At 44.3% G+C, this 26,889-nt stretch overlaps 1 protein-coding gene and 1 long non-coding RNA gene across 2 annotated transcripts in view; both read left to right on the top strand.

Annotated features, from left to right (window-relative positions):
• The first annotated feature begins 214 nt into the window (after positions 1-214).
• On the top strand, positions 215-1,275 carry LOC120963939 (uncharacterized). Its single transcript, XR_005755625.3, has 3 exons — positions 215-406; positions 498-708; positions 1,175-1,275. It is a non-coding gene; the product is annotated as an uncharacterized lncRNA (long non-coding RNA).
• Positions 1,276-2,944: 1,669 nt separating this feature from the next.
• LOC141022777 (uncharacterized) overlaps positions 2,945-26,889 on the top strand; it is a 33,829-nt gene continuing 9,884 nt past the window's right edge. The window contains exons 1-3 of the mRNA XM_073499034.1: positions 2,945-3,362; positions 3,480-4,046; positions 4,260-4,505. Of these exons, the coding sequence (XP_073355135.1) occupies positions 2,945-3,362; positions 3,480-4,046; positions 4,260-4,505 (1,231 nt within the window). The remainder of the gene's footprint in view (positions 3,363-3,479; positions 4,047-4,259; positions 4,506-26,889) is intronic.

The following is a 26,889-nucleotide window of genomic DNA, read 5'->3' on the forward strand; positions in this document are numbered from 1 at the left end:
GCGCAGCGCACCGCGCGGCCCAGCAACCGCGGCCCAGCCAACTGCCAGCCCCGCAGCCCGCTCGCTCGCAGTCGTTGCCGAAGCGGTATGCCCGCACCTGACCCGCATCGCTCACCCGCGCCCGATCCACCTCGCCCCAGCCGCTGACCAGCGGGCCCCGCACCCATCCCCTTCCTCCGGTCGGACCGCACGCGCCCCGCACGCCCAGCCGAGGCCGAGCCGGATCGACCTCGCGCTCCTGGTCCATCCCGTGTCCACCAGAGACACCGCACGTGAGGCAAAGCCCTAGGGGAGACCCCGCAACCCCTTCCCGACCCCTGTTGCTGCCGACGCTTTGCCCGAGCTCGTTTTGGATCTCGGGAGAAGCTCCGCCGACCGCCGCCGTTCGCCGAACGTTTGCGCCGCCGTAAGAGCATCTCCAGCCACACCGCCTGCTCCACTCGATTCCCCGCTCGAAGCCTCCCTCGTCTGACGTCTTTGTGTTGCTGAAAACGCAGCAGAGGGAGAGGAACACGCCGGCCGACTTCACGGGATCTCGCCAGAGTTCGCGACACCGCCGTCTATAGAGGACGCCCCCATCGCCGTACTCACCACCACCACCTCCGCCACTCAACGCTGCACCCGTCCGTCCCTTCGTCTTCGCCGGAGCACCGCCGGAGAAGCGCCGCCGCCGACGCCCGAGACCGCCGCCGCCGTCCTCTGCTTCTGGTGAGCACACGCGCCCAGCCAATCACGGGCTGACACGTGGCAGTTCGCTACAGGAACAGCACATGAGTTCGCTACAGTGCCCAGGAGATTTCTGTTTCTTTTTGTTTTTCACAGATTTTCATCCAAAATTCAACTAGCTATATCTTTTAGTCTATAGCTCCAATTTAGGTAATTCTTTTTCCTGTGCACTCACAAAAATCAGCACATTATCACCGTACCAACTTTGCACATGTTTGCACTATTCAAATTTGAATTCGTTTGAATTTGAATCAAATCTTCCAGAGGCCATAACTCTCAAACCGTTTGTCGGTTTGAAGTGATTCTTTTTGCGTTGTGACCGTAGTGCTTTTTAGGTGCTCTTATGCTGCTATTGTTGAATTTCAAAATTGGTTTTCTTGCTGTTGGTTTTATTTTGGTTCTATTCGTGTTCCGATGATTGATTTGTTGAATGGTGTGAAACGTGTAGATTGTCCAGAGTGCGACGCGAGCTATTGTCAGGAGTGTGACTTTCTGAACCAGAACCAAGGCAAGTTACATGTTGATCATCCTTTACCTATTGTTTTCTGTGCATGTAGTTATATCACACTATGAATATATGCATGTATATGATTATTATATTATTTTGCTATGCTGTTGAGCTATCTTCCCGTGTTTTGCAAATCATGGTGATTGTAGTTTGCTATGCTTTGTAGACGGGGGTGGTTCGTGTATTCATTGAGCTTATGTGAGGATTATAAATATAACAAATTGAGTAGTAATTAAGGACTTAATTCACCTCTGGGCGGAATTGGTATTGAAGGGTGGTTTCAAGAACATCATGGTTTATACCCTCTGAATGTAAGTGGATGGCCGCCCAGGCTCAAAAAGATCAGACAGACTTAGTGACTAGTAGCTTCCATGCGCAACCACTAGCTAAATGGGCTCTGGCTTAGTTGAGTAGGTTGTGGGATCCTCGCCCAGGTAAGCTCGCAGATGTAGATATGAGTAGGTGTACCGGCTGCCGGGGGTGGAGGTGACTGCTTCTGAAAGACTTCGTCTCAATCTTTGGGTTGAGTCTAGTGGGTAAAGTGTGCAAAACTCTGCAGAGTATTAAAACTAATCATGATTAGCCGTGCCCCCGGTTATGGGTAAATTTGAGCGACTATGCCATTACAGTTGTTGGATGATCTTGACAGATGTGACACTTAATAAATTTGTAGGGCAACTTAATAAAGGGTAGGTTGGAGTTGATTTTTTTGCCAACTCAACCTTGCGCATATAATTGCAGTACTAAAAGAACTAAATAAAAAATTGACTATTAGGTAGTTATGAGGAAAAAATCAGCTTTCTGCAAAAATAAACTCTCAAGCCTTCCTTTTGATATACTATGCATATACATGTAGGTCTGCTTTATTATTACTCCTGTGTAACTTGCCAATACATTCAAAGTATTGACCTATATGGCTGCAACGTCTCATGTTGCAGGATATTCAGACGAAGAGTAAGGTACCGTTAGGGTGGCAAGTCTGCACTCAGCATCGCTAGTGGGCTACGATGGGACTCATCATTATTTTCTGCTACTTTCCGCTGTTTGATTGAATAAAGCTAGCCAAGTGCTATGCAGAATGTTTTATTTTATATACTCTGGATCATACGTTGTAATAAAGGATGCACTTGCTATTCTGGTATTCATCTATACTGTGTGTGCTAGCGAGTTCGATCCAGGGACTAGCACGGTAAGCACAGAGACTCAAATCCTTCGAGGTTTGGTCGTTACAGATGGCATCAGAGCAGTGTGTTGGCTGTAGGATGTGACCCTAGAAAATGGATTAGAAAAGCCATAGGAGTGAAAATTATTTTATAGAACTAGCTATACTTCTTACTGTTTATTAGTTAACCCCCTCAAGTATGTTGACCAGTTAAGTAGGAATTAGTGCTGAGACCATCATTCATGTTTGTTTTATATTGCCATGTTATCGTGTTAGCGTATCTGATTATGTCCACTTTTGTGGTATGAAGATACTAGATTGTTTGCTTGATTGGTATTTGTTTGTTAAATTGCTTAGTGTCGAAATTATTCGACTATATATATAATATTATCATATTGTTTGTTGTTTGTTTGTTTGTTTGTTTGTTGGTGTTATTCGTTGTTGTGTTTTGTTGGCTTGATCATATTATGCATATGGGTAGAATATATTTATATATACATAGCATTTGGCCCTATTATATCTAGAACTCTTCTATGCTTGCCCACCAGATGCCGCCGAGGCGTGATAATAGGCGTAATGTTGCAGGAGGAGACAACAATGGCAATGATGTACCGCCATACATGCAGCAGTTGCTTCAGGGACAAGCTCAGTTGATCCAGTTGCTTGTCCAGAACAACAACAATCCACTAGTGGATATGCTTACCAGGTTCTTGAGGTTGAATCCTCAGAGGTTATCCAGTTCCCCTGAACCTATTGTGGCTGATGACTGGCTCCGTGCAGTCAATAGGAACCTGGAGACGGTTGGATGCATAGATGCAGAGAGGGTGAGGTTTGCCTCACATTTGTTGGAGGGTCCTGTTGCAGCTTGGTGGGACAACTACTTGGTCACTTATCCCATTGCTACTATCACATGGCCTCAGTTTCAGGATGCTTTTCGTGCTGCACATGTGTCTGCTAGTGCTATGAGTCTGAAAAAGAAGTAGTTTCGCAGTTTGCGCCAGGGAGGTCGCACAGTTAATGCGTATGTGGAGGGATTTAATAATCTTGCACGTTATGCTCCTAATGATGTTAACACTGATGCAGCTAGGCAGGAGAAATTCTTGGAGGGCCTTAATGATGAGTTGAGCCTTCAGTTGACAGTGGCCACTTTTAGGAATTGTCAGGACCTGATTGATAAGGCTATTGTGCTGGAGGGAAAGCAACATGCCATAGAGAATCACAAGAGGAAGTACAACAACAATAACAGGTATAATTCAGGACCACGGCAGAAGCCACGCACTTCATATCATGGTAATGGACATAATCATCATGGAGGTAATGGGCATCATAATCACCATGGAGGGAATGGCCACAACCATAATGGCCACCATCATCACAATGGGCACAAGAGTAAAAATGGCAATGGTAGAGGTAATGGTAATGGTAATGGAGGGAATAATAACCAGAGCCACCAGAGTATGCCTGTGCATAGGGATATTAGTCAGGTTCAGTGCTACAAGTGTAGGCAGATGGGCCACTACTCCTATGCTTGTCCAGAGAGCAAGAACGGTAATGGGAATGCAGGAGTGAGCAAGCCAAACCCCATCCAAAGGGGTCATGTCAACCATGTTAATGTGGAGGAGTTCTACAATGAACCTGATGCAGTGATTGGTAAGTTTTCGATCAAGTCAATACATGCGCTTGTTCTTTTTTATTCTGGTGCATCACATTCATTTATATCACGGGTATTTGTGGATAAACATAAGCTGCCTACCATAGTACTTAAGTCACCTATTCTAGTAAGTTCTCCGGGGGCTGAGATGGCAGCAAGTTTGGGTTGTTTTCAGATGCCTTTGTCTATTGGGAAGCATGTTTTTCCTACAGATTTGATTATATTGAAGTCACAAGGTTTGGATATTATTTTGGGTATGGACTGGATGATCAAATATCAAGGTATTATTGATTGTGCCAGTCGATTTGTTACTCTCAGTGCACCAGGAGGGAAGAGGATCAAATATGTATGTAAGTATAAGCGTGATCAGGTACAGGTGAACTATCTTAAGGGGGGTAGCCTGGAAGAGGTGCCAGTCGTGAGGGATTATCCAGATGTGTTTCCAGAGGAGTTGCCAGGTATGCCACCATATAGAGATATTGAGTTTCTTATTGATTTAATACCGAGCACTGGACCTATTGCAAAGAGACCGTATAGAATGCTTCCTCAAGAGTTGGAGGAATTTAAGAACCAGATAAGAGAATTGTAGGCACAAGGATTTATTCGCCCAAGTTCATCACCTTGGGGAGTGTAAGTGCATCTAGTGCCCCTTAGTGATTTTGGTGTATTGAAGACTTATAGGTTAAGGGACTGATGCGTTTGTCAGTGTACACAGGTCTATAAGTCTATGAGGAGTTTGATATTTACAGAGAAAGTCGACCCCTAAAAACGAAGTTCTTCGACTGAAGACTTTGGATTTCTGAAGACTTTCTGAAGACTTTGAAAGTGAAGAAATTGGTGTGACCTTGAAGACTTGGTATTCATTTGAGGAACATGAAGCGTGAAGACTTTTCTTTTCGTAGTTTCATTTTCTATTTCTTGAGTCATAGGAAACATCGTACTGTTAAAGGGGGTCGGGGAAATACTAAGAAAAAATTTCCATGTGATGCTCAACTCAAAATCCTACACCTACCAATCCCTTCGAGTGAAGCCATTGGAAATCTCATACAGTTCAGTCATATTCTTCAGTGACAGAGACGAAGTTCTTCTGGTCTCTGAGGAATTTGTTCTGACTGAGGAGTTAGGAATTCGCCAGTGCGCATTGCCTACACAGTGCGGAACATGATAGCCCTGAGGAATTTGATACTCAAATTTCCGACCGTTGCTGTGCTATGCGCCAGCTGTCCCAAAATATCTACCCACCTAACGGTCATATCATTGAAGGGCATTTATGTCTTATCATGTCGGGCTGCTCCCTAGGCTATAAATAGCCGCCCCCTACAACCACTAGTTGGTTGGCTGCTCTGAGAGAAACTGACACTTGTCATTTGAGAGCATCCCATCCTCCGAGGACTTTGAGCGAAAATCATCAAGTGAGGAAAACCCAAACCCAAACACCTACAAACCCAAAGTGATTGAGCATCACTGAAGAGATTGATTCTGCATGGATCCGACGCTTGTTACCTTTGAAGACTGTGCTTCTTCCAGACGGTTAGGCGTCATGGTCTAGAGCATCCAAGAGGAATTGTGGATCGCCTAGTGACCGAGTTTGTGAAGGTTCGGAAGTCACCTGAAGACTTACCACGAGTGATTGGGTGAGGTCTATGTGACCTTAGCTCAAGGAGAATACGGTGAGGACTGTGTGTCCTCAGGTTTAAATACCTAGCCGCTCCAACCAGATGTACAACTGAGACACCAGTTGGAACTGGTCTACCAAATCATTGTCTTCACCAAGCCTACTGGTTCTATTTCCTCAACTCTTTCATTTCCTCATTACTGTGTTGTGCGCTTGTCATATCTGTGTTTGAAGACTTTGACTGAAGACTTTCTAAATTTCCTTAGTTCAATTTCTTTAGTCTGTTTGTCTTCATCCTGTGTTATCCTGTGATTACGCTTTCTGTACTCTGTGCTTGTCTTCATTTCATCATGATGACCATGCTTGTGTTCTGTTATGTTTACTTTTGAGTACTTATTCCGCTGCAAGTAGTTCTTCGCTAAGGAATTTCCTCACCCGCAAATTCCTCAGTGAAGAATTCATAAAATCGCCTATTCACCCCCCCTCTAGTCGATATAACGCACCTTCAATTGGTATCAGAGCAAGGTACTCCCTTGTTCTGTGTGATTTTGGTTTAACCGCCTGGAGTTTTAGTTATGTCGACTGCAGGTATGATCAGGGTCTCTGCTGGGTGTCCTACCTTCGATGGGACGGACTACCCCTACTGGAAGAATAAGATGCGAATGCATCTTGAGGCAATTGATAACGATCTCTGGTACGTTGTGGAAAATGGTGTTCCCTCTGTCACACCTTCTCTGCATGCTGCTGATGTGAAGAGATTCAAGCAACTCGATTCTCAAGCGAAGAATATAATATGTGGCCATCTGAGCAAAGGACAGTATGGAAGAGTGAGTGCTTTGGAAACTGCTAAGCTTATCTGGGAGTCCAAAGTGAATGAAGGAGTCTCAACTCAGCGTGACTCTCGAGTTGATGTTCTTCGCAATCTCTTCAACCGCTTCAAAAGACTCGACAATGAAAATGTTCAACAAACCTTCGATCGCCTCACTGACATCTCAAATGAGCTTGAAGCGCTTAGTGCCACTGACATCACCGACCATGAGGTGGTGAAGAAATTGTTGAGATTGCTTGATTCCTCATTTGATACTTTGGCATTGATGATACAAGAACGTGCTGATTACAAGTCACTTGATCCCGCTGATATCCTCGAGAGGCTGAATACTCATGAGTTCCAGCTTGCTGAAAAGAGAGATCTCTATGGTTCGAGCTATGGCAGATCACGTGCACTGAAGGCCAAGGCAGTTTCTGAGTCTGAAGATGAAGACTCTGGCAGCAGCCTTGGTGATCCTGAAGAACTGAGCCATGAACTAGCACTGCTCGTGAAGAAATTCCAGAAGTTCTCAAGACGTGGTCACTTTGGAAGACCCTCAAGGAGCAATGATTCCTCGTCCAGTGACTACAAGAAAAGGCTTTGTCACAAATGCAAGAAACCTGGACACTACATTCAAGATTGTCCTCGGTGGGAAAAGGAATCAAAGAAGAAGAAATACAAGGATTATAGTTCTGATGATGCGAAGAAAAAGAAGAAATCCTCAAAATCTTCATCATCAAAATCCTCAAAGTCTTCATCTCACAAGAAGAGCAGCTCCAAGAAGGCTCGGGCATTCATTGGCAAGGAAATGGACTCTGAGGCTGAATCTGAAGAAAATGAGGAAGAGGAGGCATCTGAGGAGTCCGAGTCTGGTGTCGCGAGTCTAGTTCTCGCTACTGCATTCGTCAGCAAGTCTATCTTCAACTCTGAAGAAAATGGCTTCACCAACAGGGCTGATGAAGGCAATGATGACTACGCGCCCACCTATTGCTTCATGGCAAAGGGTGCCAAGGTACTCAAATATACCTCCTCTGAATCAAGTGAGAATGAATCTGATGAAAACCTCAAGCCCAGCTACTCTAAACTTGCTAAGATTGCTGTGAAACAACAAAGGGCTTTTGAAAAGGTTCAAAACATGCTAGACAAAAGTGATGATATGTTGGGTGAAGAAATGGATCGCACTAAAACCTTAACTGAAAATCTTCAGAGACTTCAGACTAGGTTTGACAACCTTCAAGGTCATCATAACACTCTCTTATCTGATCATGAGAAGCTTTCTTATGAATTTCTTCAAAGAAAGCAAGATCTTGAGAAGCTAAGAGTGAGTTATGAAGATCTTCAGAAGGAGCGCGATTCATTACTTGCTCAACAAATCAGCGCTGCTCAGGAAGAATTTGTTCCTCCATGTTTGAAATGCATTGAACGTGAATCTGCTAATTCTTCACCTGAATGTTCAAATGCTTCTAATGTTACAAATTCTTCACATACCTTTGCTATCACTAATTCCTCATCTGAGGACTTTGCTAGTATCACTGACGATGCAGGGTTGAAGGAATTGTACATGACAGGCATGTACAAAAGCCTCAAAGGGCATCAGACTCTTTGTGATGTGCTTAAAAAGAAGATCCTCAACAGGAACCCTAGGAAAGAGGGTATTGCCTTTGAGAGGAAACTCAATGCTGATGGTACATATTGGAAGCCTGAGCAGTACCCCAAAACCTCATGGGTTGCTGCAAAGGGACCTCTAGTTGATCCATCTAATCTATCTGGCTTTACATGTGAATCTTCTCATTCTTCGGATGAGTCATTTGACTCCAACTATAAACTGTTCAAAAATCAGAATGGTGAAGTATTTGCTAGATATGTTGGTACTAACTGCAGGAACGGTTCCCCTATGAAGAAAATCTGGGTTCCCAAAAGGTGCCTTGAAAGTCTTCAGGTGAATGTCCTCATGACACCACCTGTGAAGAATAGGAACCCCAGATCAAATTTTTCATATGGATCCAAGTCCTCATACGGACCAAATTCCTCACGTGGATCAAATTCCTCAAAAGGATCAAAGTCCTCATATGAACATCATCGTGCTAACAACTCTGTTTTGCAGGGAAGAGCTAAGGGCTATGAATATGAGCATTATTCTTCTAATCATTATGTTCATAAGTCCTCGAAGAATTTCTCTGCTTATTCATATGCTTACCCTAACTCCTCTTATGTGAAACGAAATGGATTGGCTTCTATGCCACCTTTCTCGTATGGATCTCGCAGAGTGATAAACTCTTTGCCACCCCTTCAGATGTGGGTGGTGAAGAAAAAGAACTAATCTCTTCTGCAGGGTCAGGTCTCCAGACGTGCGTAAACGTTTGAAGAATTTGCTGGAGACCTGAAAAGTGCCTGAAAGGACGCAGGCTAATCCTGAAGAAATGAATCCTCATTTATCACGTCCTCATACTACTTTATCTGTTCTATTGCTTGTTGAAATTGATCTGATGAATTGATGTCATATTCTTCACTGATGAAGTATATGAAGTTCGTAAGTTGCACTAATTCATCTGCAGGATGATCAACCCAAAGCCACTGAGTGGGTCCTCGATAGTGGATGTACAAATCACATGACTGGTGACAAGAATCTATTGATGGATGCTCCCTTATCACCATCGCATCTGAAGCATATCATCTTCGCTGACAAAGGCAAAAGTCAGGTATTGGGTCTAGGTAAGGTTGCGATCACAAAGGATCGACACATGGACAAAGTCATGCTTATCGAGTCCTTAGGATACAACCTCATGTCTATCTCAATGCTTTGCGATCTTGATATGGTTGTTGTCCTTGGCAAGTATCGTTGTGATGTGGTTATGGAAGCTGACAATTCCAAAGTCTTCGAAGGCTTTAGGAGAGGAGACTTGTATATTGTTCATTTCTCTACAGGACCGCAACCAGCCGTGTGCCTACTTGCAAAAGCTTCAGAAGGCTAGCTATGGCATCGACGACTTGGTCATGCAGGCATGAGGAATTTGCACACGCTTGCGAAGAAGAAGCATGTCATTGGCATTGACAATGTCAAATTCCTCAAGGATCACTTATGCGGAGCTTGTGAAGCTGGAAAGATGACCAAGGCTAAGCATCCAGCGAAGACTATCATGACCACTACTCGACCATTTGAATTGCTTCATATGGATCTCTTGGGTCCTAATCATTATTCAGCAGTCACAAATGATGCATCTCTCTATGGCTTTCTTATTGTTGATGATTACTCTCGATACACATGGGTACACATTGTTACTTACAAACATGAAGTGCAGGAAGTCTTCAAACGATTTTCCTCCAGGGCTTCAACCAACTTTGGTGTGAAGATCAAGCACATCAGAAGTGACAATGGAACTGAGTTCAAGAATTCTGGTCTTGATGACTATCTTGATGAACTTGGTATTACTCATGAGTTATCTGCTCCTTATACTCCTCAGCAGAATGGCGTCATGGAGCGCAAGAACAGAACTCTTGTCGAGATGGCTCGCACTATGCTTGATGAGTACAAGACGCCTCGTCACTTCTGGATTGAGGCAATTTATACTGCGTGCCACATCATCAATAGAGTATATCTTCACAAATTCTTCAAGAAGACTGCCTATGAACTCCTCACTGACAAGAAACCCAATGTGAGTTATTTCAAAGTCTTCGGTGCTAAATGCTGGATTAGAGATCCTCATCACAATGCTAAATTTGCACTGAAAGCACATGAAGGTTTTATGCTTGGCTACGGAAAGGACTCGCACACCTACAGAGTCTTCAACAACGTTCTTCACAAGGTTGTTGAAACTGTAGATGTGCGGTTTGATGAAACTAATGGCTCGCAAAGAGAGCACCTACCTTCTGTGATAGATGAACCAGCACCTGAGGAATCTATAAAGTTCAAGGCTACTGAGGATGTCATTCCTACCGAAGAATCTGCTGAAGAATTCTTTCCAGAGCATGAAGAACGTCGAGCTAATGCACCTGAAGAAAATGCTAAAGAAAATGGTGCTGAAGAAAATGTTGATCAACCAGCTCATCCTCGCGTTGCAAAAGAAGTGCAAGTTGAAAAGATCATCGATGACATTGAAGCACCAGGTCCTCTCATACGCTCAAAAGCTTCACATTTATCTAACTTTTGTGGGAACTATGCTTTGTCTCTATCACAGAGCCCACTAAGGTAGATGAAGCATTTCTGGAGCCTGAGTGGATTCAGGCCATGCAAGAAGAATTACATCAGTTCGAGCTCAACAACGTCTGGGAACTGGTCAAACGTCCAGATCCTCGCAAGCACAATATCATTGGCACAAAGTGGATCTACCGCAACAAGCAAGATGAAAATGGCCTTGTGGTGAGGAATAAGGCACGGCTAGTAGCTCAAGGCTACACACAGGTTGAAGGAATTGATTTCGATGAAACTTCTGCACCTGTTGCTAGACTTGAGGCTATTCGCATATTACTTACTTATGCTAACCATCATGATATCACTTTATATCAAATGGATGTGAAAAGTGCATTCCTGAATGGTAAGCTTGAGGAAGAAGTATATGTTGCTCAACCCCCAGGTTTTGAAGATCCAAAGAATCCTGACAAACTCTTCAGACTCAACAAGGCCCTCTATGGCCTCAAGCAGGCCCCTCGGGCGTGGTATGATACTTTGAAGGAATTCCTCATGAAGAAAGGCTTCAAACCCGGTTCACTCGACCCTACTCTTTTCACTAAATCTTATGATGATGAATTGTTTGTGTGCCAAATATATGTTGATGATATTATCTTTGGCTGTACTGACCAACGTTATAGTGATGAATTTGCCTATATGATGAGTGAAGAATATCAAATGTCTATGATGGGAGAACTGAAATTCTTCTTAGGTCTTCAAATTCGTCAACACCGCAATGGCATATTCATATCTTAGGAGAAATACCTCAAGGATGTACTGAGGAAATTCGGCATGCAAGATTGCAAAGGCGTCAAAATTCCTATGCCCACAAATGGCCATCTGTGCACTGATGAAAATGGTATTGACTTCGATCATAAGGTATACCGCTCCATGATTGGTTCTTTATTGTACTTATGTGCATCTAGGCCAGATATAATGCTTAGTGTTTGCATGTGTGCCCGATTTCAAGCTACACCAAAGGAATCACACCATAAGGCTGTGAAGCATATTCTTCGATATCTAGCTCACACACCAACACTCGGATTATGGTACCCCAAGGGCTCGGCTTTTGATCTCATTGGATATTCTGACTATGCTGGTGATCGTGTGGACCGCAAGTCAACATCTGGTACATGTCATTTCCTCGGACGATCTTTGGTCTGTTGGTCCTCGAAGAAACAGAACTGCGTATCACTGTCTACTGCTGAAGCTGAGTACATTGCTGCTGGTTCTTGCTGTGCTCAATTGCTGTGGATGAAGCAAACTCTCAAGGACTACGGCGTCAACGTGAAGAATGTGCCTCTCTTCTGTGACAATGAGAGTGCCATCAAGATTGCTCACAACCCAGTTCAGCACTCAAAGACAAAGCACATTCAGATTCGTCACCATTTTCTTCGCGATCATGTGTTGAAGGGCGACATTTCTATTGAGCATGTGAAGACTGAAGAACAGCTAGCCGATATCTTCACAAAGCCCTTGGATGAGAAGAGATTTAGCAAGTTGCGGTGTGAGCTAAATATCTTAGAATCTTCGAATGTTTTTTGAAAAGAACACTCATCCTAACACTTATGCAAAATTGATGACTTAGATGTGCAACACATGAAGAAACATTTTTCTTCAATCAATGAAGAATAACACTCTAAGTGTGAAGAAATTAACGAAGAATTTGATTCTCAGAACCCTACGACAATTGTACGCGGTGTCTGAAATCATCATTCTTATACGGTGGGTCACGCCACCACCAAAGTTGAAAATCTTCAATTTGGGTTTTTCCTCAGTTCTGAAATTCCTCAGTTGTTCATGTTCTTCAACTTTGCATTGTCTTCATTGTTTCCGTCGTTTTCTTCATTGGCTATATATATATATGAGTTTATGTCCTCTATAGCATTCACTTATTGCTAATTCTTCAAGTTGCTATTTCTGCTAAGTGAATGTGATCGGACCCTCCCCCCTCTATGCTATACTCAACCCAATCTATTCACAAATTCTTCATGTGCGTTCTATTTGAAACTCGTTCAAAATCTTCACTGTGTCCTTGTCAGCTGAAGAATTTGCGAACGGAACTTTTAACTTATCTTATCCAAATTTTCGGCTTTGCCGCTCAAACCGTTCCGCATCCCACGATATACTTATCTATTCATTCACGATCGCACACGATCTCCACTTCTCAGTACGTGGGTGACACATGTCAAGCGAATGAGAAGGGTCAGGGGCACGTTCGTCCAAATTCTTCGGACGAACAGTTTTTCACCGTGGCTATAAATACCCCCTCCCCTCCGCTCGACCTCTCTCCCGCTCAAGCTTCTCAAACCCTAGCTCCGCCGCTACTTCATCGTTGCCGGTGAGGAAGAGCTTCACTGCCTCGACCTCGTCGCCGTCGTACTCGCGCCGGCCGCGGAAATCTTTACTTCGCCGCCGCCGTAGCCGTCTTCCTCCGCCGAGTTAGGGCGTGGAAGATCTGCACAGACGAACTTCACTTCTCCACCTCACAGTTCGTCGTGTTCTTATCCAGGGTAATTAAAAGTTACTTTTATTGCCCTCTTTAATTCAAATGATTACTACAAAATCTTCAAAGATGTTTGTTCTTCAAATTCTTCACACACTGAACACCTCACATGTCATCTGTTCTTGAGTCATTTCTCTAAGCTTTAATTTTTTCTTCAAGATTCCTCAATTATGTGGATCTTCGATCTATACAACTCTGGAACCTAAGACAAAGAACGCTTAGTGAAATTCTTCAAGACTCATCTGGTCAAATTCCTCAAACTTGTTCTTTTTGAAAAATCTTCTGTGAACGCATATGACCTCTCCAAATTCCTCGCAACTATACTCTGTTCACAGGTACTCATGTCCGCTGCTGAATCACTAGGTTCTCATCAACTTAACTCATTTGCAGCGTTCCTCGAAGAAAAGTTGCATACTTCTTCAGAGAATTCAATTGTTCAAATTCCTCAACTGAAGAAAATGGTTGATGGAAAGAAGCCACAGAAAGGAGGAAAGAGGCCTGAGGTCAACACTGCATTTGAAATCCCTGAGGACATCTATGCTGGGTACTGCACACCCCCCGAGGAAGATAAAAATCAGTGCAAGGTGCGCATTCAGAAGACAGAGAGGAGATGGGCAAGGGAATGGAGGGAGTACAGATATGTTACTCCCAAGTATATGAAGAAATTCGCACTCAATCCTCCATGCCCAAGACCTCCGTTGGCACCTGGCCAAGAAGCGGATCCCACCAGCCTCAAGCGCGGTGAGGACTATCCTGATGAATGGGCCAAGCGCCAGGCCAAGCTGGCTAAACAAGCCAGAGAAGAAGTGAGGAAATTCAATGAAGACTCTGCTGCTGCTGCTGCCGTTGAGGTCTCTGTCAAGTCGAAGAAATCCATGGCAAAGAAGCCTGCGCACAAGCCAAGTGCTTCACCTTCAATGCCCTCAAGGCCAAGTTCCTCAGCTATGCCCTCACGGCCATAATCCTCAAAGCCCTCACGGCCAATTCCTCATGCTGCTCCTGCTCCTCCAAAGTCCTCCTGCTCCGACAAAGTCCTCAGCACATGTGCATCTTGCCACGTGCCAAAGGACTACAGGCATCTCCATTGCCTCAGGAGCTTCTGCTAGTTCCTCGGCTGCACCAAATTCTTCAACGGGACCCTCTCTGCTGAAGACAAAGGCCACTCCTAGATGAGGTTCTCGCCCAAGTCCTCACAAGAAGCAGGTCGCCTTCCAAGTGCCGTCTGAAGAAGACGAAGCTGATGATGATGAACTTGCAGAGATCATCAGAGATAGGCAAGTCAGGGCCGCTAGAGCCAAGGGCACAAATGTGCCTCTGCTTTTGGATCCAAAGTTGATCCTCGACTATATTGATCTCTGGCACAAGGACCCAAACACTCCTATGCCTAATTTCAAGTTAACTCCTGGCCAAAATCATATGCTGACTGCCTTCATCCAAGAAGAGAAATGGAAATATGAGAAGGCCAGGCAGATCAAGAAAGCACAGTATAGGAAAGAAAAATTTCTGAAGAACAACGTTGTCTCTATGACAACTGATGATCTTGTGAAGATCCAGTCTGAAATCAAAGTTCTCAGCGATGATTTCAATGCTTACTATGCTGATTGGCAAGGAGCCAAGGTCAGGTTTGTTAAACTGACTGAGAAGTTCACCTCCAATGTTGCAGCCCCATCGCAACAAGACATTCCTCAGGCTGAAGCATCTGCTCAGCCGACTGAAGAACATGCCAGCACCGCTGATGACATTCAGGCTGCTGAAGAAAATGTGAGTTCCAGGGCTGAGGACTGCATTCCAGCCGCTGATGAAATTGCCAGGGCATCCACTAGTGGTGCGCCTGAAGAAAATGAAGAGGCCAGGGCAACTGCCTCAGTTGTGCCTGAAGAAAATCAACCACATTCCTCTGCTCCTCCTGCACCTACCCCAACTCCAATCCTTCCATCTGCTTCAGATGTGAAGAAGACTAAGGCTGCAGAGCGTGCATCTGTGAAGAAAAGGAAGGCACCAGCTTCTTCAGATTCATCAGCTCCGAAGAAGATGAAGTCTATGACCAGCTCTTTTGCAAACCCAATTGATGTCGTTCCTCTCACTACCTTACCATCAAAGGCGCTAGTTCCTTTTGATGAAGAATATGTGATCCCTAGCGGATCTGATGAAGAAAATCCTTCTGCTACTTCGTCAGAGCAGATGGATGAAGAAATTGAAGTGGATAAAATCCCTTCAACCCCCACAGTTTCCTCGCCTATGCCTCAGTTTACTGCTGAAGAGGCCGGTGTTGAAGAAATGGAAGATGAAGATGTGGACATTGGCTGCACCACACCAGTGATGAATGATGACTTTTGGGAAAGTCAGCACCCCAACTCTCCACTCTTCACACCATTGCAACAAATTCCTCAGTCCCCTGTTGCGACTGAAGTACAAATGGGATCTGAAGAACCTCGTGCAACCCCATCTGTCCATGAATAAATTCCAGCCACTAATGCTGAAGAAAATGAAAATGAAGAATTGAAGACCCAGGCTGTCACTGGAGTAGAAGCTGAAATTCTTCAGCATGAAGAACCTGAGATTGCGATTCCTGAGGTGATAATGCAACTGACTGACACTCCTCAGCCCAAACCAAAGGATCCATTCTCAAAGAAGCAGAAATACAAGGCTGATGATTTCTTCGGCAAGCATGTGTTCTTCATTGACTACAATCCTTATGATTCTGCTCGTCTTAGAAGGAAGCGCTTCTGGACCGCCAGCCAGGCCAACTTCTATTCTTCACTACTTTTCAACAAGGAAAAAGTCTTCGACCACGAGCATATTCCTCATGTGGACATGCAATCACTGCCATGCTTCACTCCTGTCCTCAGTGTGCTTCATGACACAGGCCTCCTCAACTTTTGCACAGACATAGTTGATTGGAATGAAGAACTCATTCTTCAATTCTACGTAACTTTACACATCACAGGAGATGCTGACGATGTGAACTCCTGGGTTTTGGACTGGATGACCGAAAATACTCACTATAAGGCACCGGCCACTGAATTATTTCACACCCTGCCCATCAGTCCTCCACCTGAAGGAGCTCGTTGCATGTACCAAGAGCCTGAGCTTACAGATCACTATATGCAAGTGCTGATGAAGCCATTGAAGCCCGGTCAAGCCTCAAGGACAAAATTCCTCGTGAAGGAATTACAGTATGTACCAAGGACAGTCTATCGCATTCTGACGAAGACTATGAGTACAATCAAAGGCCACGACTCATCTGATGAGGAAATTGTTGGCATCATGAAGAATCTGGTTTTCCACATCATTCATGGCATTCCCGTCAATTATCACGATTTCTTCATGAGGACTCTGGCAAATGTTGCACTTTCTCCGTTTGAGCTGAAGCCTTATGCACCTTCAATTATGAGATTCCTCAGGACAAGGTCTTCACGCAACTACAAAGCTGATTTTCAGAATCACCTCAGCTACTTGCCCCCGATAGAAGTCCTCAAGCGGACCTATTCCTCAGCTGACGAAAAGGGCAAGGCACCAGCTGTTATAGATGAAGGCATTCGTCCATTGGATGGTCAGTTTCACAAGTTGCATCTTATTCCACCAATGATGACTCTGCCACTCATGATTCTGCTGCCCATGCCTCCGAGCCAAATACTCAAGCCACTGCTCCTCGTGTGATGACTGACCGTGAGCTTCTGCTAAGTCTTCACCAGAAGGTGGATCAAAACCATAAATGGGTTAAGCGTCAGTTTGGTTCAATTCTTCACAACATGACTGCTACACATAATGCAGTGAAGAAAAACCATTACTACCTCCACGAGGTCTTCGATCGCACCTGGGCTATTCTGTCACATGTATATGGTGAAGAAGATCTGAAGAAAATGGGTCTCAAGGAAGACTTTGACTGGTATGCACCTCCACCAAAGAAATACAAGAAGGTCAAGGTTCCCTCCTTGGTGGCCAGCTCCTATTCTTCATTGCGCAACACCGATGAGCATGAATACTTGGACGACACTGCAGCAGGCCCTACTATGACAAACGACCCCAACAACGCTGGCGCTCCTTCATCAACTTGATATTCTTCAGGGGCGTTAGTCCTCATTTTCGATCCTTTTGGTCATTCGATGACAAAGGGGGAGAAATTTGAGTTAGTCTTCAAGCGGGTCTATGAAAGTGCGTTATATCGACTAGAGGGGGTGAATAGGCGATTTTTATGAATTCTTCAGTGAGGAATTTGTGGGTGAGGAAATTCCTTAGCGAAGAACTACTTGCAGCGGAATAAGTACTCAAAAGTATGCATAGCAGAACACAAGCATAGTCATCATGATGAAATGAAGACAAGCACAGAGTACAGAAAGCGTAAACACAGGATAACACAGGATGAAGACAAACAGACTAAGGAAATTGAGAAAGTCTTCAGTCAAAGTCTTCAAACACAGATATGAACAAGTGCACAACACAGTTATGAGGAAATGAAAGAGTTGAGGAAATAGAACCAGTAAGCTCGGTGAAGACAATGATTTGGTAGACCAGTTCAACTGCTGTCTCAGTTATACATCTGGTTAGGGCGGCTAGGTATTTAAACCTGAGGACACACAGTCCCGGACACCCAGTCCTGAACACACAGTCCAGGACACCTAGTCCTCACCGTATTCCCCTTGAGCTAAGGTCACATAGACCTCGCCCAATCACTCGTGGTAAGTCTTCAGGTGACTTCCGAACCTTCACAAACTCGGTCACTCGGCAATCCACAATTTCCTCTTGGATGCTCTAGACCTTGACGCCTAACCGTCTAGAAGAAACACAGCCTTCAAAGGTAACAAGTGTCGGATCCATGCAGGATCAATCTCTTCAGTGATGCTCAATCACTTTGGGTTTGTAGGTGTTTGGGTTTGGGTTTTTCCTCACTTGATGATTTTCGCTCAAAGTCCTCGGAGGATGGGATGCTCTCAAATGACAAGTGTCAGTTTCTCTCGGGGCAGCCAACCAGCTAGTGGTTGTAGGGGCGGCTATTTATAGCCTAGGGAGCAGTCCGACATGATAAGACATAAATGCCCTTCAATGATATGACCGTTAGGTGGATAAGATATTTTGGGGCAGCTGGCGCGTAGCACAGCAACGGTCGGAAATATGAGGCTCAAATTCCTCAGGGCTATCATGTTCCTCACTGTGTAGGCAATCCGCACTAGCGAATTCCTAACTCCTCAGTCAGAACAAATTCCTCAGAGACCACAAGAGCTTCGTCTCTGTCACTGAAGAATATGACTGAACTGTATGAGATTTCCAATGGCTTCACTCGAAGGGATTGGTAGGTGTAGGATTTTGAGTTGAGCATCACATGGAAATTTTTCCTTAGTATTTCCTCGACCCCCTTTAACAGTAGGTGTTTCCTATGACTCAAGAAAGAGAAAATTAAACTACGAAAACAAAAGTCTTCACGCTTCATGTTCCTCAAATGAATACCAAGTCTTCAAGGTCACACCAATTTCTTCACTTTCAAAGTCTTCAGAAAGTCTTCAGAAATACCAAAGTCTTCAGTCGAAGAACTTCATTTTTAGGGGTCGACTTTCTCTGTAAATATCAAACTCCTCATAGACTTATAGACCTGTGTACACTCATAAACACATTAGTCCCTTAACCTATAAGTCTTCAATACACCAAAATCACTAAGGGGCACTAGATGCACTTACAATCTCCCCCTTTTTGGTGATTGATGACAATATAGGTTAAGTTTTCAACGGGGATAAACATATGAAGTGTAAATACTGATATTGAGGAATTTGATTGCAAGATATAGAAGAACTCCCCCTGAAGATGTGCATAGTGAGGAATTTGCTTTTGAAGCAATGCACACTTGAAGAGTTGAATCATGGAGATCTCCCCCTATATCTTGTAATTCATACACGCATTTGACAATATAATATGAAGAATTTGAAATGCATGATGAAATATGGTGACTGATGTACTTCAACATGCGTGCAATAACATTAACGAGGAATAAGCATGCAGAAGAACACAGCAACAGTATCAGGTCACCATAGAGTTTTAAGTTTACAACTCGATCCAACAAAGTCATCAGAAGAACGAGAGTTGTAACTTAGAAAAAACGCCCATATAAGATAGACCCGCTTGAAGACTAACTCAAATTTCTCCCCCTTTGTCATCGAATGACCAAAAGGTTCGAAAATGAGGACTAACGCGCCCTGAAGAATATCAAGTTGATGAAGGAGCGCCAGCGTTGTTGGGGTCGTTTGTTGATGTAGGGCCTGCCGCAGTGTCGTCCAAGTCTTCATGCTCATCAGTTTCGCGTGATGAAGAATAGGAGCTGGCCACCAAGGAAGGAACCTTGACCTTCTTGTATTTCTTCGGTGGAGGTGCAGACCAGTCAAAGTCCTCCTTGAGACCCATGTTCTTCAGATCTTCTTCGCTGTAAATGTGAGACAGAACAGCCCAGGTGCGACCGAAGACTTCATGGAGGTAGTAATGGTTTTTCTTCACTGCATTATGTGTAGCAGTCATGTTGTGAAGAATTGAACCAAACTGACGCTTAACCCATTTATGGTTTCGATCCGCCTTCTGGTGAAGACTTAGCAGAAGTTCACGGTCAGTCATCACACGAGGAGCAGTAGCTTGAGGATTTGGCTTGGAGGCATGGGCAGCAGAATCATGAGTGGCAGAGTCATCATTGGTGGAATAAGATGCAGCCTTGCGAAATTGACCATCCAATGGACAAATGCCTTCATCTATAACAGCAGAAGCCTTGCCCTTGTCATCAGCTGAGGAAAATTTCCGTTTGAGGACTTCAATCGGGGGCAAGTAGCTGCAATGGTTCTGTGTATCAGCTTTGTAGTTGAGTGAAGACCATGTTCTGATGAATCTCATAATCCACGGTGCATAAGGCTTCAGCTCAAACGGTGAAAGTGCAACATTTGCCAGAGTCCTCATGAAGAAATCGTGATAATTGACAGGAATGCCATGAATGATGTTGAAAACCAGATTCTTCATGATGCCAACAATTTCCTCATCAGATGAGTCGGGCCTTTGATTGGACTCATAGTCTTCGTTAGAATGCGATAGACTGTCCTTTGTACATACTGCAATTCCTTCACGAGGAATTTTGTCCTTGAGGCTTGACCTGGTTTCAATGGCTTCATCAGCACTTGCATATAGTGATAAGTAAGCTCAGGCTCTTGGTACATGCAACAAGCTCCTTCAGGTGGAGGACTGATGGGCAGGGCGTGAAGTAATTCAGTGGCCGGTGCCTTATAGTGAGTATTTTCAGTCATCTAGTCCAAAACCCAGGAGTTCACATCGTCAGGATCTCATGTGATGTGCAAAGTTGCGTAGAATTGAAGAATGAGTTCTTCATTCCAATCAACTATGTCTGTGCAAAAGTTGAGGAGGCCTGTGTCATGAAGCACACTGAGGACAGGAGTGAAGCATGGCAGTGATTCCATGTCCACATGAGGAATATGCTCGTGATCGAAGACTTTTTCCTTATTGAAAAGTAGTGAAGAATAGAAGTTGACCTGGCTGGCGGTCCAAAAGCGCTTCCTTCTAAGACGAGCAGAATCATAGGGATTGTAGTCAGTGAAGAACACATGCTCGCCAAAGAAATCATCAGCCTTGAATTTCTGCTTCTTTGAGAATGGATCCTTTGGCTTGGGCTGAGGAGTGTCAGTCAATCGCATTATCACCTCAGGAATCGCAATCTCAGGTTCTTCAGGCTGAGGAATTTCAGCTTCTACTCCAGTGACAGCCTGGGTCTTCAATTCTTCATGTACATTTTCTTCAGCACTAGTGGCTGGAATTTCTTCATGGACAGATGGGGTTGCACGAGGTTCTTCAGATCCCATTTGTACTTCAGTAGCAACAGGGGACTGATGAATTTGCTGTAAAGGTGTGAAGAGTGGAGAGTTGGGGTGCTGACTTTCCCAAAAGTCATCATTCATCACTGGTGTGGTACAGCCAATGTCCACGTCTTCCTCTTATATTTCTTCAACGCCGGCCTCTTCAGCAGTAAACTGAGGCATAGGCGAGGAAACAGCTGGAGTTGAAGGGATTTCATCCACTTCAATTTCTTCATCCATCTGCTCTGACGAAGCAGCAGAAGGATTTTCTTCATCAGATCCGCTAGGGATCACATATTCTTCATCAAAAGGAACAAGGTCCTTTGATGCCATGGTTGAGATCGGAACAGCATCAATGGGGTTTGCAACTGAGCTGGTCAATTTCTTCATCTTCTTCGGAGCTGAAGAATCTGATGAAGCTGATGCTTTCCTTTTCTTCACTGCTGCATGCTCTGCAGCCTTGGTCTTCTTCACATCTGATGCAGATGGAAGAATTGGAGTTGGGGTAGGCGCAGGAGGAGCAGAGGAATGTGGTTGATTTTCTTCAGGCACAACTGATGCAGTTGCCCTGACCTCTTCATTTTCTTCAGGCGCACCGGCTAGTGGATGCCCTGGCAATTTCTTCAGTGGCTGGAATGCAGTCATCAGCCCTGGAACTCACATTTTCATCAGCAGTCTGAAAGTCATCAGCTGTGCTGGCATGGTCTTCAGTTGGCTGAGCAATTTCTTCAGCCTGAGGAATTTCTTGTTGCGATGGGGCTGCAACATTGGTGGTGAACTTCTCAGTCAGTTTAACAAACCTGACCTTGGCTCCTTGCCAATCAGCATAGTAAGCATTGAAATCATCGCTGAGGACTTTGATTTCAGACTGAATCTTTACATGTTCATCAGTTGTCATAGTGACAACGTTGTTCTTCAGAAATTTCTCTTCTTATATTGCGCTTTCTTGATTTGCCTGGCCTTCTCATATTTCCATTTTTCTTCTTGGATGAAATGGGTCAGCATGTGACTTTGGCCAGGTGTCAACTTGAAATCAGGCATAGGAGTGTTTGGGTCCTTGTGCCAGAGATCAATATAGTCGAGGATCAACCTTGGATCCAAAAGCAGTGACACATCTGTGCCCTTGGCTCTAGCGGCCCTGACTTGCCTGTCTCTGATGATTTCAGCAAGTTCTTCATCATCAGCTTTGTCTTCTTCAGACGGCACTTGGAAGGCGACCTGCTTCTTGTGAGGACTTGGGCGAGAGCCTCGTCCAGCAGTGGTGTTTGTCTTCAACAGAGAGGGTCCTGTTGAAGAATTAGGTGCAGCTGAGGAACTAGCTGAAGCTCCTGAGGAAATGGAGATGCCTGTAGTCCTTTGGCACGTGGCAAGATGCACAGGTGCTGAGGATTTTGTCAGAGCAGCTGAGGACTTTGGAGGAGCAGGAGCGGCTTGAGGAATTGGTCGTGAGGGCTTAGCTGAGGAAATTGGCCGTGATGGCATTGAAGAAGAAGCACTTGGCTTGTGCATAGGCTTCTTTGCCATGGATTTCTTCGGCCTTACAGAGGCCTCAGCAGCAGCAGCAGTGGAATCTTCGTTGAATTTCTTCACTACTTCCTTAGCCTGTTTGGCCAACTTGGCCTGGCGCTTGGCCCATTCTTCAGGAAAATCCTCACCGTGCTTGATGCTAGTGGGATCTGCCTCCTTGCCAGGGGCCAATGGTGGTCTTGAGCATGGAGGAGTAACAGCGAATTTCTTCATGTATTTTGGAGTCACATACCTGTACTCCCTCCACTCTTTTGCCCATCTCCTTTCTATCCTCTGAATGCGCACCTTGCGCTGATTTTTATCTTCCTCAGGGGGTGTGCAGTACCCAGCATAAATGTCCTCAGGGATTTCAAAGGCAGTATTGACCTCAGGCCTCTTTCCTCCTTTTGTGGCTTCTTTCCATCAGCCATTTTCTTCACTTGAGGAATTTGAACAATTGAACTCTCTGAAGAAGTATGCAACTTTTCTTCGAGGAACGCTGCAAATGAGTTAAGTTGATGAGAACCTAGTGATTCAGCAGCGGACATGAGTACCTGTGAACAGAGTATAGTTGCGAGGAATTTGGAGAGGTCATATGCGTTCTCAGAAGGTTTTTCAAAAAGAACAAGTTTGAGGAATTTGACCAGATGAGTCTTGAAGAATTTCACTAAGCGTTCTTTGTCTTAGGTTCCAGAGTTGTATAGATCGAAGATCCACACAATTGAGGAATCTTGAAGAAAAATGATGCTTAGAGAAACGAATCAAGAACAGATGACAAGTGAGGTGTTTAGTGTGTGAGGATTTGAAGAAAAACACCTTTGAAGATTTTGTAGTAAACATTTGAATCAAAAAGGGCAGTAAAAGTAACTTTTAATTACCCTGAACGAAGAACACGACGAACTGGGATGTGGAGAAGTGAAGCTCGTCTGTGCAGATCTTCCACGCCCTAACTTGGCGGAGGAAGATGGCTACGGCGGCGGCAAAGTGAAGATTTCCGCGGCCGGCGCGAGTACGGCGGCGACGAGGTCGAGGCAGTGAAGCTCTTCCTCACCGGCGACGATGACATAGCGGCGGCGCTAGGGTTTGAGAAGCTCGAGCTGGAGAGAGGTCGAGCGAAGTAAAAGAAGTGAGGAAGGGGAGAGGGGGTATTTATAGCCACGGTGAAAAATGGTTCGCCCGAAGAAATTGGACGAACGTGCCCCTGACCCTTCTCATTCGCTTGGCATGTGTCACCCACGTACTGAGAAGTGGAGATCGTGTTAGATCGCGGGTGAATGGATAGGTATATCGTGGGAAGCGGAACAGTTTGAGCGGCAAAGCCGAAAATTTGGATAAGATAAGTTAAAAGTTCCGTTCGCAAATTCTTCAGTTGACAAGGACACAGTGAAGATTTTGAACGAGTTTCAAATAGAACGCACATGAAGAATTTGTGAATAGATTGGGTTGAGTATAGCATAGAGGGGGAAGGGTCCGATCACATTCACTTAGCAGAAAAACCAACTTGAAGAATTAGCCATAAGTGAATGATGTAGAGGACATAAACTCATATATATAAAGCCAATGAAGAAAAACGACGGAAATAGTGAAGATTTTGCAAAGTTGAAGAATATGAACAACTGAGGAATTTCAAAACTGAGGAAAAACTCAAATTGAAGATTTTAAACTTTTGTGGTGGCGTGAACCACCGTATAAGAATGATGGTTTCAGACACCGCGTACAATTGTCGTAGGGTTCTGAGAATCAAAATCTTCATTAATTTCTTCACACTTAGAGTGTTATTCTTCATTGATTGAAGAAAAACGTTTCTTCATGTGTTGCACATCTATGTCATCAATTTTGCATAAGTGTTAGGATGAGTGTCCTCTTCAAAGAACATTCGAAGATTCTAAGATATTTAGCTCACACCGCAACTTGCTAAATCTTCTCATCCAAGGGCTTTGTGAAGATATTGGCTAGCTGTTCTTCAGTCTTCACATGCTCAATAGAAATGTCGCCCTTCAACACATGATCACAAAGAAAATGATGATGAATCTGAATGTGCTTTGTCTTCGAGTGCTAAACTGGGTTGTGAGCAATCTTGATGGCACTCTCATTGTCACAGAAGAGAGGCACATTCTTCACATTGACTCCGTAGTCCTTGAGAGTTTGCTTCATCCACAGCAATTGAGCACAGCAAGAACCCGTAGCAATGTACTCAGCTTCAGCAGTAGACAGTGATACGCAGTTCTGCTTCTTCGAGGACCAACAGACCAAAGATCGTCCGAGGAAATGACATGTACCAAATGTTGACTTGCGATCCACATGATCACCAGCATAATCAGAGTCAGAATATCCAACAAGATCAAAAGCCGAGCCCTTGGGGTACCATAACCCTAGTGTTGGTGTGTGAGCTAGATATCAAAGAATATGTTTCACACCCTTATGGTGTGATTCCTTCGGTGTAGCTTGAAATCAGGCACACATGCAAACACTAAGCATAATATCTGGCCTAGATGCACATAAGTACAATAAAGAACCAATCATGGAGCGGTATACCTTTTGATCGAAGTCAATACCATTTTCATCAGTGCACAGATGGCCATTTGTGGGCATCGGAATTTTGACGCCTTTGCAATCTTGCATGCCGAATTTCCTCAGTACATCCTTGAGATATTTCTCTTGAGATATGAATATGTCATTGTGCTGTTGACGAATTTGAAGATCTAAGAAGAATTTCAACTCTCCCATCATAGACATTTGATATTCTTCACTCATCATATAGGCAAATTCATCACTATAACGTTGGTCAGTACAGCCAAAGATGATATCATCAACATATATTTGGCATACAAACAATTCATCATCATATGATTTAGTGAAAAGAGTAGGGTCGAGTGAACCGGGTTTGAAGCCTTTCTTCATGAGGAATTCCTTCAAAGTATCATACCACACCCGAGGGGCCTGCTTGAGGCCATAGAGGGCCTTATTTAGTCTGAAGACTTTGTCAGGATGCTTAGGATCTTCAAAACCTGGGGGTTGAGCAACATATACTTCTTCCTCAAGCTTACCATTGAGGAATGCACTTTTCACATCCATTTGATATAAAGTGATATCATGATGGTTAGCATAAGCAAGTAATATGCGAATAGCCTCAAGTCTAGCAACAGGTGCAAAAGTTTCATTGAAATCAATTCCTTCAACCTGTGTGTAGCCTTGAGCTACTAGCCGTGCCTTATACATCACCACAAGGCCATTTTCATCTTGCTTGTTGCGGTAGATCCACTTTGTGCCAATGATATTGTGTTTGCGAGGATCTGGACAATTGACCAGTTCCCAAACGTTGTTGAGCTCGAACTGATGTAATTCTTCTTGCATGGCCTGAATCCACTCGGGCTCCAGAAATGTTTCATCTACCCTAGTGGGCTCTGTGATAGAGACAAAAGCATAGTGCCCACAAAAGTTAGATAAATGTGAAGCTTTTGAGCGTGTGAGAGGACCTGGTGCTTCAATGTCATCGATGATCTTCTCAACTAGCACTTATTTTGCAACGCGAGGATGAGTAGGTTGTCGTCGAGGAATTTGATCAGCATTTTCTTCAGCATCATTTTCTTCAGCAATTTATTCAGGTGCATTAGCTCGACGTTCTTCACGTTCTGGAATGAATTCTTCAGCAGATTCTTCAGTAGGAATGACATCCTCAGTAGCCTTGAACTTGATAGTTTCCTCAGGTGCTGGTTCATCTATCACAGAGGGTAGGTGCTCTCTTTGCGAGCCATTAGTTTCATCGAACCGCACATCTACAGTTTCAACAGCCTTGTGAAGAACGGTGTTGAAGACTCTGTAGGTGTGCGAGTCCTTTCCGTAACCAAGCATAAAACCTTCATGTGCTTTCGGTGCAAATTTAGCATTGTGATGAGGATCTCTAATCCAACATTTAGCACCAAAGACTTTGAAATAACTCACATTGGGTTTCTTGTCAGTGAGGAGTTCATAGGCAGTCTTCTTGAAGAATTTGTGAAGATATACCCTGTTGATGATGTGGCACGCAGTATAAATTGCCTCAATCCAGAAGTGACGAGGCGTCTTGTACTCATCAAGCATAGTGCGAGCCATCTCAACAAGAGTTCTGGTCTTGCGCTCCATGACGCCATTCTGCTGAGGAGTATAAGGAGCAGATAACTCATGAGTAATACCAAGTTCATCAAGATAGTCATCAAGACCAGAATTCTTGAACTCAGTTCCATTGTCACTTCTGATGTGCTTGATCTTCACACCAAAGTTGGTTGAAGCCCTCGAGGAAAATCGTTTGAAGACTTCCTGCACTTCATGTTTGTAAGTAACAATGTGTACCCATGTGTAACGAGAGTAATCATCAACAATAACAAGCCCATAGAGAGATGCGTCATTCGTGACAGCTGAGTAATGGTTAGG

This window comes from Aegilops tauschii, chromosome 5 (genome assembly GCF_002575655.3).
Source record: "Aegilops tauschii subsp. strangulata cultivar AL8/78 chromosome 5, Aet v6.0, whole genome shotgun sequence".
NCBI lineage: Eukaryota > Viridiplantae > Streptophyta > Magnoliopsida > Poales > Poaceae > Aegilops > Aegilops tauschii.